This window comes from Vavraia culicis (genome assembly GCF_000192795.1).
Source record: "Vavraia culicis subsp. floridensis unplaced genomic scaffold supercont1.23, whole genome shotgun sequence".
NCBI classification, from domain to species: domain Eukaryota; kingdom Fungi; phylum Microsporidia; family Pleistophoridae; genus Vavraia; species Vavraia culicis.
Window position 1 is genome coordinate 173 of NW_007360626.1, and position 19303 is coordinate 19475.

Here is a 19303-nt window from a genome sequence, read left to right on the forward strand (position 1 = left end):
AATTAATCTACCAATATTTACTTTTTGTTCTCTTGCCACGACCTTTTCGCAAGTATTTCATTGCAATATCGAATATACTACAATTTCCTAAAACGGCGATCCTCTATGATACTGTGATTCATTTACACCTCCAATACCACAACGATACGCAATTAAATCTTAACATTAGGAATTGATGGAAATGACACGCCTTGTAGGATCAGAGCTGTTCTAAACATCATAGCTTGGTAAATTAGTTGTGAAAAACTGAGAATCGGGATTTAAAACGCTAGAAAAAAAAATGAGCTAAAGATGACCTATAGAACCATTTAGCAACGGCTGCGCGCTTTATTGACGAAATAATCGCACTAAACGTCCCAATAGCAACTGGGTGCATGCTGAAAGCTGAACAAAACACGATCAATTATTCAATATACAAGTATACGATTACAGTACGTATAGCCACCGCTGCAGCAACATAACTTCAACCGCTCGTTTTATTTATTTTTCATCTCCTCATTGACCACTATATGCTTAACTTGCATGTAATCCTTCAAATCCATGTACAGTTTCTGCCAGTCCTTGGGCAAGTTCATAATTTTAGAATCAATTACCTGCAGTATAATGAGCAGCGCTCGTCTCATCATCATATCAATTTTGAGGGACATCTTTATCAACAGGCCGTACGAAACCATGTTGAAGAACGAAGAGTATCCAAGCAAACTAGAGAGTATTACCAGTGGAATCATGCACAGCTCAATTATATAAGCAAGCATTATGACATTTTCTCTGTTCTTGTTCACAGCATGGCAATAACTTGCAAACGCGTACTTTTTCAGCTTTGGATGCGTCAGGACAACGCTCGAAACATTCACAACAGAGGAAATATAGAAAGGCAGCATGAACAGAAGGGGCGGGTTGGTGAGAAAGAAAAGAAAGCAAAAGGTGTTCGTATTCTCCAAAATGCGATCAAGGTTCTGTTTCTGTGGGTACAAAGTAAGGAAATACGCCGTAGCAACCGCTATGTTTGTCATAATACGCGGTATACTGGCAACAAAAGGCAAACGGATGATCCATGAGGATAGATACAAGCTATACAAGGTAATAAAAGTTGCATTAGATGTTATCCATAAATCCTTGACTGAGAGCTTCGTTAACATGGGTTTATCAAGGGTAAATTTTTATGGTCATTTAAATTTGATCAGCAACTTCGGTGTAAAACCACATCAGAAAAAGTTATAATACAAAGGAAAGACTTGCAAACATGCGTAATACAAAAAAGTAAAGTAGATATGACCCTTGTTTCGCGCAGCATGCTTACTGCCGGTTGAATAAACAAATAATCGTGAGCAATTACTCGAGCGTGATGAAACGGTTGTAAACCGTTCTTATCCCAGTAAATATGGTTCATTATAGCAGAAAGCACTAAACATCTTGTCTATGGTTAAAATGCTTCTCCAAAATTTGTTAAAGTACAAACAAAACGCACTGAGCTCACAACAAACATTTAATGCTTTTGCAACGGATTATATTTTCGAACGCGTTTAGGAACATTTTCAAACCTGTTATGGTTCTCCTGCGCGTTACTATAGGTTGTTTTTGGTTCCTTTCTTATTTCATTCTCAGTTTTTTCTTCTACCCTGAGATACTCTACATCAGGAACCGGAAAGAGCTTGTTAAGCGCTATAAATGTGTTATCATGGTAGCAAAGAATGGTTTTGTTCGTGTACTGAATCAATCTCTTTGACATCGAATTCTCTAACCTATAAATGTACTCTGAATTTGCGTAATATATCCGTTTCCTGCTATCAACGCACAAAAAATTTACTGCTCCAATTAAATCAACGGTCCTGACATGCCCATTGCCGTAGATGAAAAGCTGATTGCTTGATACTATCAGGATAACCCCGTGTTTTACCACAAATGTATTGGCACGTGGCAGATCGTACACATCCCTTATCTTTCCTTCCTTGCACAGAACAATTAAGCTATCGTATGCTGCACTCTCAACAACAACATACACATGCTCGGACAGTCCTAGAAATTTTATTTTTTTACCTTTAAGGCCTTCAACCGCAGAAATGTCAAGTTCCCATTTCTTGGTATCCTCATAGTATGTCAAGATCGTTTGTGTGCTCAGAAGCACACCATCAGCATCAAAGCATCCTTTATCGCTTTTCAGTTTGCAGTGAATGATCTTGTTGCTGATCATGTGATCGTGGAACACAAGTTCAATCAGATTCACAGATACGTCCTGTTTACACAGTAAAAACCCCGTTTCATTGTAACTCAAGAGTATGACATTGTTTTCATGTACCCGGCCGGACGTCCACACATGGCTTTCTTTCGTAACCACTACCTGTCTATCCGACGCAGTATCATTCATTGCGTGTTCCTCACCGTACTCTTCTTCAGCAGATATTTCATCATTTGCGTGCTCGCCTCGCTTGTCAGTATTTCGCCTTTCCTGCTTATGGAAAAGATCCCTTAGCTCTTCATCCTCGCTGCTCGAAGGAACGTTTTCTGTCTTTCTGCGCACGTAGAACCTATTCTCCTGCAAAACAATCTCTTTCATCTTTTTCGCCTGCTCCGCAGTGTCTAGCACATCCTTGATAATGTTCAATTTATCTTTACCATACAATAAAGCGTTATTATGATACAAAATACGGCCAGCATCACCTCTGTATATTCTAATCTCTCGAATAACTTCCTGCTCGCAAAAATCCACTATTTTAATCCTGCCTTCTTCCAATAGGAAGAGAATGCCGCCATTGGTGCTGAAAGTAAAGTCCACGATCTTCTCATCAAGTTTTATAAGCGAACTGAAGTTGTTAACCGTTTTGGTGTAGAGTATGTTGTCATCCGAGATAAAAAGATACTTGTCAAAAAAGTGAAATGGAAAATTGAGGTTATCGAACTGCTCCTCTCTCTTTTTTTGGCCGGACACAGCACCATGTGTTTTATCGATGCATAGCTCATCATTTTGGCCGCTAGCATCACCCAAATTTCGCTGTAATTTGCTGAGACTCAGCACAGGATCTATCACAACCAACCTGCTGTTGCCATCGTGTAGATAAATGAGATTGGTGAACGCAATTTGATTAACCGGCGATCTGTGCCAGTATTGGAAGCATATATGCTTATTGCTGTATATCTGGATCAACCCGGCATTCGTAGCAATGACCAGAAATGGCTCGTTGTAGAACAGCGCAGAGATCTGTGCATCGAGAGCCAAAACCTGATTTTGGTTGAAAAAGAGCTTTCCCTCAGCTGTTCCAATCACCAACTTATGTTTTAGCAAAACCATTGCTGTTATAGTACTGGAATATTCGTATTCATCAACTTTCACCAGGTACTTCTCATCACCGTACAGCTCATTCCGTACCTTCTCCAGCTCAGACATTTCTTCTTCTTTCTTTGCTGAGGTAGTAAAATCAAGTCTGTACGTGACAAGCATTTGGTTTTTAGAAAAGTACAACAGGCCGTCCTCTACAGCAAGCATTTCCACTTCAAGGGTGCGCTAACAAAAGAAAGACCCTTTCTCAAACTCAAAACGGTATTAAAATAAAAGAACTTACGGTGTTTGGAATGAATATCTCGCTGGATATACACTTACACCTAAAAATGCATATTTTGCAGTATAAAAGAACAGCTGTGATCTATTCGCTCTGCAATGATGCAAAGCGTGTATCGGTATATCATCACGCATCCTTTGCAACAGGTACCTCGTGTCACATTTTTTGTTGAGACATGGCGATGACAGCAGATTTACTCGACAGAAACATTTCTCAAACATCCTATATATCATTACCAGTGATTCAATTTCATATAAAATGGCCTATTTTAGCTTTAAACAAATCTCTTATGGCACTACCAAATCACATCAACTGGATGCACCAATCCAATGCTGATGTAATGGCGCACAGCAAATCTGCCCCTGTAACCAAAAGGCAGATGCGCCATTTCCTAAGAGCCGATGCTCGCATTTTTTTCAAGGACACGCCTAAAGTTGGCACCGATGTCTTCCGTCAATATGTCGTGTATTCATACACCCTTTAAAATGGACAACGATTTGTGCCGAAAGATGGAAGATCTACGAATAACGTACGAAAAGTCAAAAACGAGGGAAAGTGTCACGAACGATGTGAAGAAACTCTCAGCATTCTTCACCAATACGTGCAACAATGAGGTGTTCGACTATGCCTTCGAAAAATTTGTGGATTTTAACTCGTCCAAGATTTCATACAAATGTTTATTAGAATGTATTGGGAAGATGCAGAAGAAAGCAGCATATAAATGCAATGTGGAGAGGTGCAGCGATGGCGGTGTTTATGATAAGTTTCTTGAGTAGCGCAGTCTTGACACGATGCCACATTTTCATTAAACGCTCTTCTATCAAATTTTTAATCCTAAGCTGTTCATTTGTTAGCTCGTTTAAGCGGTTGTGAACAATTTGTTAACCAAGATGGTACCTGTGTGCTGAACAATAGATACAAGCATTTTTTGTGGTGCCAGCTATCGATAAGAGAACAACTTAGTACTGAGAGATGACGTGTGTGCAGTGAATAAACATGCTCTCCACAGAAAATATGAATCAAGCAAGATTTAATGTTAAAATAATCGCTAAATGTGCGTATGAAGAAATCGTGGCCAGGACAACACTGGCAAAACATTCTTCTTTTGTATGATAAAATGTAATTGTATTGACAGCGTAGATCATGTAGATGATCCATACGATGAGATTCATGACGAAAATGTTCTTTTTAGGATTCATCGTGAACGCAAGATAAACTAAATACGAAAAATATGACAGTATGAAGATGTGACCAGAGGTGTTGAATTTCAGTTCTGTGGAAAATATCTTGTCGCACAGATTGCAAAGGCCATATTGGCACGTATTGAGGAAATAAATCGCAAAATCAACGAGTACAATACAAATTTTATAACTTAGTCCTGACGAGTAGCTGGAAAGCATGCGTACGAACACTGTTACAACAAATCCGTAGTTTTTTATCACGTACTCCACCATTCTGGTGATGAGAAACGGATTGTGCGATTCTAGTTGTGGTTGTATGAGTATTACAAATGCAAGGAAGGTGTTGTAATAAAATATGTATAGCGCTAGTGTGTTCTTCAATATTCTTGTATAGTACGAGTCCTCTGATAATTGCACTATCATTGCTCCCCCAGTTGTTTTTATTTTTATTGTTGCAAATTTTTATTATCAAAATCAGCCATCATTACTCAGCGCTATCATGCAGCACTGTTTGGAAACCTTCTTGGGTAAAATTACCAGTGAAACCTATCCATAATCGAATTATGGTCTGGTGATAAAATTTACGCTCAATAGCGTCATTCGAAATTTTCAGCCGGTTTAACACACGTTGCGTCAAAAAATACGGTTGAAGTGGTTTTTAAAGCACAGGAATAATTTTAGCACGTTCAAGAAATAAATAACGAGCCAAAATTTTGGTGTGGGAAAAATACGTTGTGATGAACGATTAGCTCCTGAGAATCACTGTGGCATGCTCTGATAAGTGTTCATAAAGAATAAATGCGCTTTTCTAGCTATGAAAGGTAAGCGCAAATTGCAAGCCTTCTGGCACGGGATGTTTTCAGCTGCAGGTAGATGTTTACATTTATTATTGAGAGTAGAGACTTATCCTTACTGTGATACGTACTTATTTATCAAATATCATTGCGATGTCGTATACTCAACCAGCTTTTTGCATGACTTTGACTTTCTTTTGAATGAAAATGACATTCTTATCGATTTTTCCCACGAAACACATGACAACCCGCTAATCACTTAAGACAGGACGGAATTCGATTTTTCAAGTGAAGAGTAGGTTTGCACGATGCAGGTTCATCAGAGAAATGAACATGTGTTTTAATACGTGAGGTGGACCTGCCGGACCAGAAAACTACGTTTATTAGAAGACGATAAATTAATGCAATTATACCGAACAACAGTGCGCAAAGACGAACAGCAATGATAGACCCTCATGTACCCTATTAGTCCATACGTTCGTATGCAGTGGATGAATGTAATTGAGGTAGATTTTGTGGGTGTTATACGGCTCAAAGCTGATGTTCTTGCTAGGGATAAGAGATGCCAATTCGTAGTGGTATGTACTAAATGATGATGTATATCCAAGGTAATATTCTTAGTGAGACGAGGCATGTGCAAAAATGAACCACAATGGCAAACTTTTATCATTTTGAGATGAAATTCTCGTGATTTGCCCTATAACCCTAATCATCCGCATAATAAGGGCCCAAGTACCTAAGCCTTTGCTTAGAGAGGGATAGGTCAAAAAAGCATATTCAGCAAAGAAGATACGTGAAATGGAGTCAAATAAAACTAAAAAATAATCCATCAATGATATCGCAGAACTATATGGCGTTGTGATGAAGCGAGACAAATGCAGATCTTGCCGATGCAACCGAGTCATATACCGGTTATGGAATATGAGCACAGCACGGTTTATGTCGTTAAAAGATTCTTTTTGCAGAAAGAGAAAAGTTTATTCGGTGTCACCAGTCGTTGTACCGCATGGAGAGTGCATTAGCGCATTTGATGTGATAATAATGCCCAATCAATATTTTACCAGATGAACTGCTCTCGCTGTACATCATATTTAATGATTTTGACTGCGAGAAGTGTGCCGCTTGGGCATTTGTTAAGGTCATTAAATTGAAAATAATCGTAGCGCTATTAATTACTATTAGAAACGTGCTGCACACGATGTTCTGTGTTTGGTGAAACGACTTTAATTCCTTTTAATAGATATTCTGTAAAATGGTCATGTTCTAATTTCTTTTCAAAAGTAAGTTTTGAACGTATCCTGTTACACATCTAAGCTGAAAATGAATTGGAAAGAAACATGTCCTGTGCTAACCAGAAAAAGAGAACAAGAAGCGGCACATAGCAGCTCTGGTCAAATAACATTCGTGCGTACTTCTACTGATTAATAATAGGGCCATAAATGAACGACTGACCGAATAAACTTAGACAGGCATGCTGTAATAAAATGGCATGCCAACGAAAAAACATACATGCTCGAGTTTTGTGGTGAGCACATCTCGCGAATGACTAGTTAACTGATCACAGCGAAACCAAACACGCTAAATAAAAAAGCTCTCACTCCGAGAATCGAACTCGGGTCGCCAGCGTGACAGGCTGGAATGCTGACCGCTACACCAAGTGAGATCTGCGCACACAAGAACTGCGTTGTTGTAAATACAAAATTACAGAAGATCGAAGTAATTGATGAATGGCATTCAGGATCAGACTGTTTGTTGGTTCAATGATATTATTTGCCGTTAATATATGGCATATCCTTAGCGAAGATAAACTCACATGTTCTTACACTCCTCGTGCTAAGGTGCCACACAGTTCATTCACATAGTAAAAATGGAGTTATAAACGTTTCCATTTTACAAAATTTCTTTTGCACCAAAGTGCAATTTCTGATAAACACATTGTCATACCGATCAATACCCAAAGTTAAACATGAATTTGTACAAAAATGGTGCATTTCATCAGATATTTCGTGCTGCATACCACCCGATAGTTGCGTTTAGCGCCAAGATCCATAGCTTGCCATATCTATACCCAAACTACAAACATAACTGCTAAATGTTACGATCCAAACATTAGATCTCTACCTATGAATAGCTGCCATTCTGTGCTTATACCGGACATTTATTCGAATGCTCGAAAGTGGAAAAGTCAATAACTACGACTGTGGTGCGAAGCGTTGTCTGATGCAGATACAGGGAGTGATACGTCCAACATCATGTACACAATTTTGTTGGATCGTTTCATCCTGCAGAACAACTTATTCTAGGGTATAAGATGCTATGGTAGCATCATTTAGGAAAATACACAACAACGAGACAGCCAGCCGCTTCAGATGAAAAGACCAGAAACCGCGTTTATTTTAGTAGCCTGCCTCAGAACTGCTTCCCGTATCGGAGACAACAGATCGATCTTCAGGCAAAATAGAAAACTTGATCTGTCCTACTTGATCAATGTACCGCCCTTGCACCTTCTCAACATATTCGAAAGTCCTGACATTCCTACACAATGCTTTCATCTCCTTTTTGAAGCGTAGCGCGTTCTTATCGTTAAACTGCACGTCTGCACTCTTCAGGTTATTGGAGTCCATAATTGATCGCACAGACTTGCATATGTTTATGATCTGCGAAAAATGGTCGGTAAAACCACGATTTAAACACTTGGGCAGTCGTTCAACGGTGACCGATTCAAGAAGATCCAAAATGTTGAGGATCCTTAGTCTTTGGAACAGCTCTTCCGTTATAAAAGGCATAAAAGGATGCAACAACAGGATTATATCTCTGAACACGAGTACAAGAGCTGCAACGTACTCAGTTTGTGTACACTGCTTTACAACCTCGATGAAGACATCGCAATACATGTAGAGCGCGAACTGATGAACGCACTGAGTAGCGCTCATAAAATTGAACGCCTCCATGCTGCTGATGAATTCCTCGATCATGGCTTCCCGCTTTCCATAGAGCCACTCGATCACATGTGGAGCGGAGAAGAAATCGCTTTTCGTTTCTGAAATGCTCAACGCTCCTATACCGTGTCCAGGATCAGTTTCAACCTCGTTAAGTGTTTTAACGAAGAGTTTACCACTGGCATTCCTCTCACTCACACTTTCATCAGCCATCTTGCTAGCAATCTCGATAAATAGCTCCCTGTCCTCCAGCTTTTCAACTGCGCTGTTGTCCTTTGTGTACTCATGATTTGTATCAACATATTTCATGCCCGCCTGAACTACCAAAAGGCTTTTTTCGAACTTAGCGATGTCATCAGAACTGATTTTGGTGCTTTCAACCGCTCTTAGTACAAATTTAAAAGCGTTCCACAGTTTGTTACAGAATTTGCGGTACCCGTCTGCTCGCAAAATGTTCAAATTGACGTCCTTCATCCCAGAAGTGTAAGAACACAACGTGAATCGCAAGGCATCTGATCCGCAACGTGGTATTCCCATCGGAAAATCTTTTTTCTGTCCTTCCAAGGCAGTTTTAACCTCTCTTGGTTCCAGGTTCGTTGATGTGACGCTCTTTGCCAGCTCATCAAGCTCAATTCCCTCTATCACGTAGAGCGGATCGATTACATTGCCCAGACTTTTGCTCATTTTCCTTCCATTGGCATCCCGCACGATACCATGCAGTAAAATTGTGTTAAATGGCACTTTGCCCGTCAATTCAACACTGAGCATGACCATACGCGCGACCCAGAAGAACAAAATGTCGGATCCTGTCTCTAAAATAGAATTGGGAAAAAAACGACTGAAATCATCTGTCGCTGCTGGCCATCCCAAAATAACAAAGGGCCACAAACCAGATGAGAACCACGTGTCGAGGACATCTTCATCCTGCCTGAGCACGTACTCTTCTGTATTTAAACCGTAGGTCGCCTCAGCCTTTTTCTTTGCCTCATCCTTGGTTCGTGCCACGATCCAGCCCACGCTCTTGCTGCCCTTGAACACTTGATATGCCGGTATCTGATGCCCCCACCACAACTGCCGAGATAAACACCAATCCCTTATGTTTGAAAGCCAGTAGTTCCAATTTTTTACCGCTATGTCAGGAACTATCCTTAGCTCGTTGCTTTCTACCGCCTCGATGGCCTTCTTGGCCATTTCCTTGCAGTTCAGCCACCACTGTTTCTTCAGGAGCGGCTCTAGAATATCACCAGAGCGTGAACATATCGGCAAAGTTTGCTCGTAGCCTGTTTCTGAAACAAACAAGCCAGCGTCCTTCAAAAGCTCTAACACCTTGATCCGGGCGTAAAACCGCTTCATTTTGTAAAAATTTCCCTCTACGCACACCTCATTACTCTCGTTAAACACATTTTTGATTGCTAAATTGTGCTTTTTTGCCAAGTCATAATCGTTAAAATCGTGGGCTGGTGTAATCTTAAGGGCACCTGATCCGAATTCCATATCTGCGTACTCGTCAAATATTATGGGAATCACCTCTTCTGTTATCGGATTGATTGCTACCTTTCCCTTCAAATATTGCGCTCGCTTGTCCATAGGATTGACACACAGCGCAGTGTCACCAATAATTGTTTCAGGACGCGTGGTCGCAATCTCAATGTAGTCATTGACTTCGCTCGATCCTTTGTCTGCCAGAGGATACTTTATCGCATATAACACACCAAACACATACTTCTTGCCATCTGCCTGCAGCTTTGTAAACGGTTTTACCGACTTGTGATCAACTTCAAGATCGCTCAGCGCAGTGGATAACTTTGAACACCAGTTTATTAGCTTAGACTCTCTATAGATCAGTTTTTTCTCGTACAGCTGTACAAATGCCTCGATTACGCCATCACTCACCTTCTTATCCAATGTGAAGACATAGCGGCTCATATCCACCGATGTTCCCATCCGTTTTATTTGATCAATAATCGTATTTCCGTACTTTTCCTTCCATTTCCACACCATGCCAACGAATTTTTCTCTGCCTAAGTCGTACCTGGTGAGCTTCCTTTCCTTGTATAACTTTTTCTCTACCACTGTCTGCGTTGCTATGCCGGCGTGATCGCATCCAGGCACAAAAAGGACCTCGAATCCCTGCATTCTCTTGTAACGCGCTACTGCATCCTCAATGGCCACCATCATGGCGTGTCCTATGTGTAACTTGCCCGTAACATTAGGGGGAGGAAGCGCCATTACATACGGTTCACGCACATCATTCCGGTATTTCTTCAGAATCTCTGGTTTGAAGAAACCTTTCTTCTCCCACCACGAATACCATCCCTCCTCAACCTGCACGGGATCATATGTTTTCATAATCTGGTGCACGTCCTTCAACTCACCTTCAGGAGTTCGTGCTATAGATTCTTGCTGCGATATCTGCAATTTCAGGTTCTTCTTGCTTTCAATTTTCTGTGCTTTTGATTGCTTTTTGATGAACTTTTCCAGTTTTTTCTGTTTCTTCAGATCTTTTTGCTGCTTCCTATCGTTCATTCTATGGGTCTTAAGAAAACAAAAATTTTCTTTCACCAAAAGTAACATTTATCGCTTAAATCAATGCGGTACCGTCACTAGCAGTTCAATAAAAACCGATAAATCATGGTTGGTGGCATGTAAATATGGCGTAGCTCATCGATTTTCACACTCGAACATATTACAACCTGAAATAAGCCCTAATTTGCAAACTTGGTTGCCTGTCTGTTCATTAATGTTCCAAAACACCTGCGCAAGAAAAAAATTAATTCTTTGAATAAAAATGCAGAAATAACAAACTAAGTAAAAATACCACGTTCAGACATAAATTCCATTTTTCAGGACCATTACGAATAACTTGTTACCACTCATGTCATTTATTCATGGTTATTTTCAATCGCACAAAAGTTCATGATTTGTATCAGTTCCTATATCTTCTTCAAAAAATTACTCTGCTCAATTTTGTCCTCAAATCGATATTCGTGCATCTTTAACTATGCAATACCTTGAATCATGTGATTTTGTGGATATGAGGAACTCTGCTCATATTATGTTTATTGCTGTGATTAACACCTTATTATGCCAATGCTATAAAGCATCCATCTGGGACCGCATTAAAAATTGTTTTAAGGCCTTTCTCGCTGTACAAAGGAGTTGTTGCAATTCGTGCATGCCCTTTTAGTCTTTTACCAATGGAGGGAACAGGATGCAAATCAAAGCAGAGGCACGTATCGTCACGCTCAATAAATGGAAGAGAAAAGTGACACATTTCAAAATAATTTAACGGTGATTGTTCCTTACACCCGGTATGATTGAAACTTAAGTTGTAACGTATTGTAATTTTTTCTTTGCCACAGAGACTTCAATTTATATTTGTTCTGCAATCACATCAAAAGATAAACAACGTAGTGGGGTTCAAACCTTAGATAAAAGGTTTTAATAAATCATAGACCTCATTAACCGCCTCTTCAACACTTTTGTGACCATCAATAACCACACAATTTTTAGATTCTGAGCAACATTTTTTCAACTGCAGGTAAATTTTCTCTTGAATATCCAGGTTATCGTAGATCTCCTCACCAAAATCCTCTCTCGTGACCGTTCTATGCGGTTGCACATCCAGGAACACAAGAATATCGGGTTCAATCAATCCTCTATCCGGTTCACGCGCCCATTTCTCATCAACGCCTAGTGCGATACTGTACGCTATTCCCGAATAAAAATACCTGTCGCATATAACAACGTGATCTTTTAGCAGCTTCTTCACTTCTTCGTTCTTCTCCCACCTATTAGCAGAAAATAGTAGATGGCTTGTCTCTTTATTGAATGTTATTTGCTTCTTCAGGTACAGATTTACCAATTTGCCTATCGTAGTCGTTCTGTCAGGATAATTTATGAGCACCGGACTGCTGTTCGTTGCTGTCTCTTTCAACCTTTCCACAAGCTTTCTGCATAACGTAGATTTTCCAGATCGATCTATTCCTTCTATAACAATGAATTTTCGTTTGCCGGCCATATGGGCTTGATACGAACCGTCTTTAGATATTTTATAATATTTTTTTGGTAACTCCGCTTTCACTTCTAACAACAAGCTGATAACCCAACTATTGTTCATCATTCCCTTTTATTCGTTGTTTTTACAGCATTTTTTCGATATTTTCAATCATATATAATATATTCCGATTTTAATTTATTTGCTTCGTAATACCGTGAACAGATGCAATTACTACACCATAGTTCTATTTGACGGTGCTATTGCATCCAAAAAGCTAAGGAAATTTACGTAAATACCTTCCTCGAACAAATACAGGCGGAACGTATGTGTGATAAGAGGATTAGCTGAATATAAAATTTTACTGTATCTAATATTTCTTAGCACCATAACCATCATGTTAGATCGCACATGGTTCGTAAGGCGTTCACCACATTTATTTAGTATTGTATCACTACGGGAAATAACGCAGTGATGGTTCTTAGGATAAATCGTGATAGCAGCATTGTGACTTTAACCTTTTAATGTAATGATCCAATCACTGGCACAAAGGAGCGAAACATATCACTGATTGAACATAAATTTTGTTTAATAAGCCTCTCATGTTTTAATATAGCACTCGAAATTCTTACTAGCGGTCAAAACCTGTTCTTAATAACTTATGATCTTGGAGACCAGCACAATAAATGACAGTTCAGTGCTTCGTTGTGCGCTGGTGTAAGACAAGCAGGGTATAATGCAAACAAATCCGTACCATCATTTATCGGCATATTCTCTGTCTTAAACAAGTGAATGTTCTATTTAGAGACCCATGTGCGGAATAATCGTGGCCAACTCCACAATTCCAGAAAAAACGAAAAAAATGGCCATGAACCGTGGACCTGATGCCATAACCGAGACAAAAGTGAGCAATTTCACCTTTATTTCCACCACTTTATCAATACGTGACTGTCCTACAAGGAAGAATGGCGAAAGTATTCTGTTGTACAACGGAGAAATATATAATGGCGCACCTAGTGACACTGATTCTGTGCAAGAATGTCTAGAAACTATCTGCGAGTGCGCGGAGTGCTTCTGTGTGGTAAAAAAGGTGTACGAAATGGTAAATGCATATGAAAACGAAGTGGCCATTTGCTTTTATTTCAAGAACTGCATTTACTTTTTCAAAGACGATGTTGGGAGAAAAAGCTTTGGCTTCACAATTACTGACGTTTTCTATGCTGGATCCGTGGGATTTGAGATCGAGGCCAATCCAAACCTTCTGTACCAATATCGGTTACGGGACCATAAACTTCTTTGTGTACCTAAGGATGAAAATACTACTTGCCATAAAGGACAAGTCTGTCAGCAGAATGAGATATTGCACGGGCCTTTTCTTCTTAAACAAGGTGTGGTACGAATCAACTGGTGCGAACCGAAAGATTTAGAATCACAGGCGAGAATACTGGAAAATCTTCTTATACAAAGCTGCCGGCGAAGAGTGCATCGTTTTGATAGTGTGATACTTTTTGGTGGTGGCATTGATTCGTTGATCGTAGCAATGGTGCTGAACAAAGTTTTGGAAAAAGAAAAGGCAATTTATCTGGTCAACACTTCTTTTGACGAAAAAAAGAGCTGGGACAGATCATACGGTCTGGCGAATTACCAGGCACTGTGCGATGTCTACAAAGAGAGAGAATTTGTGTTTGTAGAGAATGATGTTTCGTTAGAAGAAGTGAGCTGCGTTTTACCTATGATTGAAGCATTGGTATACCCCAAAACATCAGTTATGGATGTAAACATAGGCTTGTGCCATTACTTTTCTGCTAAAAGAGCCAAGAACTACACTAAGGTTGTGTATACAGGGATGGGAGCGGATGAACTTTTTGGTGGCTATGCTAAGTATTTGAAAGGTGTAAATAACGCGAGATTGGCCATTGATCGTGATGTTAAGACGCTGTTTAGAGATAATATTGGTCGAGACGATAGAATAATTGCTGATAACGCGGTTGAGATGAGAGCACCATTTTTGGATAAAGATGTGGTGAAATTCGCACTCGGTCTAGATTTGCCCTATCTTGTAAATGCTGGTGAGCATAGAAACGAACAGTGTGGAAAAGTAATACTGCGCAAGATTCTCAGCTTATCTGGTTTTGAAAATGAATCTGAAATTAGCAAAAAAGCTGTGCAGTTCGGATCGGGTCTCAAAAAACAGGAAAAGAAATTTAGATGATCCTTAGTTTTTTGAATGATCGTTGTTTGTACAGACACTCCTATGCAACTATCTACGTGTTTAGCAGTACTTTCTAGAGAAATTACCTTGTGCAGATGTTGCATGAGTTCTTTAGCGGTTGCTCATGGTAGTGTTATACGGTTTTACTGCACTGTAAGTGCATTTAAGTAAATACGGTGGTAAATTGAATTGCTAAGAGGATTAGAATGGCAGTGCCGGAGATACTTTTTATTTCCACTGCATACGTTGAAGAAAGTAAAAATTAATGCTTTGTACAATCTCTTTGCCTAGAAAACCGCATGATCATCATTTTCATCTAGCTGAGTGCATCGCTCTTTACGGTATATCCGGAAAGAAAAATAGCAAATTACGTTTTTTATTTTTCAATTTTGGTTTTATAGCAGCAACTATCATTACTTTTTCGCAAAGACCATCAAGCTACATGGTTTAATCACCATTTGGAACTGATCAGTTGTAGTTATCCTCAGATCAAGATATTATTTGAGTGTTAGTTCAATACCAGACAGAAACAAAGTGATGAAGCGTAAAAAACTAGCGTAACAATTTTAGTTCATCATACATACCCACTGCTCACTAGAAAGTCTAATTTAAATATCATGAAAGGATGTGATTCGTTATCATGCGTTAATCCAAGTTCTTCGAAATGAACGTAGATGGTTGCGATTCGTATCCAGATCATACGTCCATATGAATTGGATAACAAAGTCAAAATACGCCGGTGTTGCTGTACTAAATTAACATTTTGACATCTTTCGCAATTGGCGCAGTTTTTGCACCAAGAACCGGCTCTGCACGAACAAATTCTGTTACGTCACCGTTCTCAAAACGCGTCATGCCATTGGTTGTTCTCATACGTTCCTTCTTATTTGGTCCAACAACCACGAAGACAAATCAATCGCTGCTGGCAAAAACATGGAAATGAACTTGTTGGTCGGTTTTAGCATTGAATACACCTTTTTGTCGCATGTTAAATATTTTATCCACAGCTTATTATGATCCGTGAGAAAATGAAAGTAAAAATAAAATTACAGGGATGCCCAGCACCATTTGTATGAGCGGATACGGACATTGTGCTTCTGAAGAATCTTTCTATGCGCATTTCATCTTTTTGTAAATCTGTGTTGTAAAAATTTTACCCATTCAAAAGATGTTGGTGATGCATGAATCAACGGCAGGAATTTTACTGTGTCGTGTTGGCGATGGAGAGAATAGCGAGATCAAAATCGTGGACAAGTATCTGTTCAAGGAAAATAAGGAAGCGGTGAACATACTCAGCGAGATTAAGAACCACAGGATAAACGATGAGTTATGCGGGTTCCTGAAGAAGAATGTGAGTGAAGACGAATACTTGATAGTAAACGACAAAGAACTGGTTAAAAGTCTTGGCGAAAAGGCAATCAAAGCAAAAGAGGACCTCATACTACAGAAGAAACTAAAAATGGAGATAGAGACACGGATTCTAAAACATTTTGATCTGACAGAAGAGGAATTTAGGAACAAATGGAGATATATAGCAGACAACATAGCGACAGACTCGCTGCACTTCCAGGTGAAGGAGTTTGACACCATGGTTATACAGAGCATCAAGCTGTACGATGATTTGGAAAAGGACGTTAATATGCACTCTATGAGAATTAAGGAGTGGTACGGATTGCACTTTCCTGAGCTCAGCAATTTGATCGAGAATAACGAGAAATATCTGCGTGCGGTCGATCGCATTGGCAACAGAGAGAATCTTTCAAAAATGGAAGATGAGGAGTGTAGCGAGTTTAACATGAAGAAGGTGCAAAAATTGGCAAAAAATAGCGTGGGCTCGGATCTCAAGGATGAAGATATTAAAAAGATCAAGGAGGACATTGCATGCGTACTAAGCATGATAACGTACAGAACTGAGTTAGTGTCCTATCTCACAGAGAAAATGAACGAAATAGCACCTAACGTAACCGAACTGCTTGGTGTTATGGTGGGATCTCGTTTGCTGGTTAAGGCAGGCTCACTTTCTGCGCTGAGCAAGATGCCAGCCAGCACAATCCAAATCCTTGGTGCAGAAAAGGCTCTTTTCAATGCACTGCGGCAGAACGGCAAGACACCCAAGTTCGGAATATTATTCCACGCTCCTCTGGTCTCTAACTGTGCTAACAAGGGCCGGATGGCGAGAATGCTGGCTGCCAAGACAGCTATTGCAGCACGTGTTGATTACTACAAGAAAGATAGAGATGGCGCTCTCGGCAAAAAATACTACGAACAGTTGGACAAGAAGAGACAGAAGATGCAGGACGTAGGTAGCAAAGGAGTGGTCGTTAGGAAAAAGACTGGCAGCAAACCAAAGGTTGAAAAAAGATAAAGAAGTAAATTAAAAGCCTATTTTACAGAAAATGCGATTGTGCTGTGCTATTCTTCATACAGAGCATGCAAATGATGGCTTAAAAACCACGACAAAGTTTTTTGAATATGGAGTTAAAATTGAGCTATTTCAGAGGTTTCCTTCTTAAACTCCCTTAATAATTATGGTGCGAGATGGTACCTGGCATCCTTTGAACACATCTTATTGGAGTGACGAGCCGAGGTCTCCTTGGATATTCCTGCACTTTCATCTGTAAAGAGGGTCGCAGGAATAGAAAGGCCATCCTCACCATAACCAAAGTTATATCACAATGATAGCAATAGCACCAGCCAGCAAATGCAGTTGTAGAGTTGGTGATTGAACAGAAATGCTATACAAGGTGCTTAAATTGCTAAATTTGTAACGTGTGTTATCCAAATCATGCGATCGCGCGTACAACCCGCTCCTTGTGAACGAAGCTATCGAACTGAAAGTGGGTATTTGATGACCGAAAACGGTTTTAAGCCGTAAAATAGCAAATTTGCTCATTGCACGTGGTACAATGAAGATGCATGTGTAGAACCATCAAATGCACCCGTTGGCACCAGCAACACATCAGGTCATGTCCGAATAACGAACTATACCTCAAAATAAACGCTGTTATCAATGAAACTTAATTTACCATACTCTCGACCCAGACTTTCTTTAAATTTTCATCATCACGCCCATCAACAAGCTTGAACGCGTTCTCGATGACCGTTACTTCCGTGGCAGTACTTCTGTGCCCCATGAAGGATATCCAATCATTCACCACCATGCCACCACCTATAACCGAGCTGCCCTTATTTATCGTGCCGGCCACCACTGAGACGGAAAGCAGATTGCACAATTCATCAATTTCTTCGACAGATGTACGGGGATGCACCAACATTCCTTGGTTATTCATCGCACTAAACGTGCCAACCAGCGGCTCACAACCAATGTTGTGTCTGAACACATCGACCATAAGAACCTCCTCAATGTTCTTCACGCTCTCATCATCAATGTCACCATGGACCAATGCCACCGAGTCATTGCACACAATAACGTTGCCCAGCGCGTTCAAGCGCTCGCCAATTCGCTTTATTCTTACGTTTTCGGGCAGAAGATTACGCAGATGCAACAGTTCCTGATCAGTTGCCGTGCTTGGTACCAATAAACCGTTTTTGTTGCCAACACACAGACTGCCCACTGTTTTTATACTGTTTATTGTTGTCTCCACCAGGGGAATGTGGAGGTGTTCTTGGAAGTAAGAATAGAAGTTTCGTGAGGAGCTCTTGCCCACAATGCAATACTTGTTTGTTAAAATGGCATACGCTCCTATGTCGCTGCTTCCCTCAAAGTCAACACGTTGTGACATAGGGGGTAATGACAAAAATATTTTTATGGTGCATGCGTAGGAAGTGAAAGGCTGTGCACAGCACGATAAGTTCATTCTCCTAGGATGAACAAAAGACAGGGAGTGCCCTGATAAATTTTACCCGTCTATGCTTCCAGCCATGTATTCTTCACAAGCCCACCTTTTACATATTATTCTATTTTATGGTCACTTCTTCTATTTATAGCTGCATTTTCATTTCAGCGCGGCTGAACACCACCAAATGAAAATATTGTGGATGTGAATCACACGGTAGCTAATGATAATGCACCTTATGGTGTTATGTGCGAGCTATTATTCGAAGTATTATACTTCGTCCCGATACTCGGCTCTATTCTTTTTCTTTCCTTCAATTTCCGCTCCTCATATGAACGTACCATTACAACCTTTCTGGCAATAAGTAAAGTAAAACAAGCATAACTGCTTTCTTTACAGGTTTAATTTATTTTTACTCCACGGAAGTACCTAAGGAGCGACTTACAGCATGTGCGTTAGCACCAGGCACCGTTTTTTATCACAAAAAGGAATAAATGATAAAAAATTATGTAAAAAGATCATAGGTGCACGTGATTAATGAAACATTCGTTTCCAAGAGTATTTTTCGGTTAGTATTTTCCCACCTCCACCTTATGAATTGTTACTTGTGTTTGTTCCTCATAGAACCGAAGATGCTTTCTGTTTTGGTTGAACTGCCCATTAACAAATTATCCCTTGATGTGCCTGATGTGATAACTAAGTTTATTTACGTGGTCTGTCCAAATGATGATCTTTTGCATTTCATTATGATTGTATCCGTGCAGAAGGAAGTTTTGCCCAATACTGGACAAAGAGGTCATTTAAACATTCACATACTCCTACAAATGCT

The 19303-nt window shown here is 39.9% G+C and overlaps 9 protein-coding genes and 1 non-coding gene across 10 annotated transcripts; 3 read left to right on the forward strand and 7 right to left on the reverse strand.

The window, feature by feature from the left end:
- Positions 1-458: 458 nt before the first annotated feature.
- On the reverse strand, positions 459-1139 carry VCUG_01458 (uncharacterized protein; the record flags this gene model as incomplete). The annotated part of the gene is made up of 1 exon (XM_008076290.1): positions 459-1139. One exon carries the CDS (start codon positions 1137-1139, stop codon positions 477-479), a length of 663 nt encoding a protein of 220 aa, XP_008074481.1. The 3' UTR covers positions 459-476.
- A 329-nt stretch (positions 1140-1468) lies between these two features.
- Positions 1469-3481, reverse strand: VCUG_01459 (uncharacterized protein; the record flags this gene model as incomplete). Its single annotated transcript, XM_008076291.1, has 1 exon — positions 1469-3481. One exon carries the CDS (start codon positions 3479-3481, stop codon positions 1487-1489), a length of 1995 nt encoding a protein of 664 aa, XP_008074482.1. The 3' UTR covers positions 1469-1486.
- A 248-nt stretch (positions 3482-3729) lies between these two features.
- VCUG_01460 (uncharacterized protein) lies at positions 3730-4038 on the forward strand (the record flags this gene model as incomplete). Its single annotated transcript, XM_008076292.1, has 1 exon — positions 3730-4038. One exon carries the CDS (start codon positions 3730-3732, stop codon positions 4036-4038), a length of 309 nt encoding a protein of 102 aa, XP_008074483.1.
- Positions 4039-4573: 535 nt separating this feature from the next.
- On the reverse strand, positions 4574-5228 carry VCUG_01461 (uncharacterized protein; the record flags this gene model as incomplete). Its single annotated transcript, XM_008076293.1, has 1 exon — positions 4574-5228. Exon 1 carries the CDS (start codon positions 5156-5158, stop codon positions 4574-4576), a length of 585 nt encoding a protein of 194 aa, XP_008074484.1. The 5' UTR covers positions 5159-5228.
- A 1892-nt stretch (positions 5229-7120) lies between these two features.
- On the reverse strand, positions 7121-7192 carry VCUG_02811. The gene has a single exon. It is a non-coding gene; the product is annotated as a tRNA-Asp (tRNA).
- Positions 7193-7905: 713 nt separating this feature from the next.
- Positions 7906-11135, reverse strand: VCUG_01462 (valine-tRNA ligase). Its single transcript, XM_008076285.1, has one exon. The coding sequence runs from the start codon at positions 11040-11042 to the stop codon at positions 7926-7928; it is 3117 nt and encodes a 1038-aa protein (XP_008074476.1). The 5' UTR covers positions 11043-11135; the 3' UTR covers positions 7906-7925.
- A 628-nt stretch (positions 11136-11763) lies between these two features.
- On the reverse strand, positions 11764-12591 carry VCUG_01463 (thymidylate kinase; the record flags this gene model as incomplete). The annotated part of the gene is made up of 1 exon (XM_008076294.1): positions 11764-12591. One exon carries the CDS (start codon positions 12589-12591, stop codon positions 11896-11898), a length of 696 nt encoding a protein of 231 aa, XP_008074485.1. The 3' UTR covers positions 11764-11895.
- A 685-nt stretch (positions 12592-13276) lies between these two features.
- On the forward strand, positions 13277-14941 carry VCUG_01464 (uncharacterized protein; the record flags this gene model as incomplete). Its single annotated transcript, XM_008076295.1, has 1 exon — positions 13277-14941. One exon carries the CDS (start codon positions 13277-13279, stop codon positions 14675-14677), a length of 1401 nt encoding a protein of 466 aa, XP_008074486.1. The 3' UTR covers positions 14678-14941.
- A 904-nt stretch (positions 14942-15845) lies between these two features.
- VCUG_01465 (uncharacterized protein) lies at positions 15846-17140 on the forward strand (the record flags this gene model as incomplete). The annotated part of the gene is made up of 1 exon (XM_008076296.1): positions 15846-17140. The coding sequence occupies one exon, from the start codon at positions 15846-15848 to the stop codon at positions 17040-17042; it is 1197 nt and encodes a 398-aa protein (XP_008074487.1). The 3' UTR covers positions 17043-17140.
- Positions 17141-17677: 537 nt separating this feature from the next.
- On the reverse strand, positions 17678-18710 carry VCUG_01466 (uncharacterized protein). The gene has a single exon (XM_008076286.1). It carries the CDS (start codon positions 18493-18495, stop codon positions 17695-17697), a length of 801 nt encoding a protein of 266 aa, XP_008074477.1. The 5' UTR covers positions 18496-18710; the 3' UTR covers positions 17678-17694.
- Between the last annotated feature and the right edge of the window lie 593 nt (positions 18711-19303).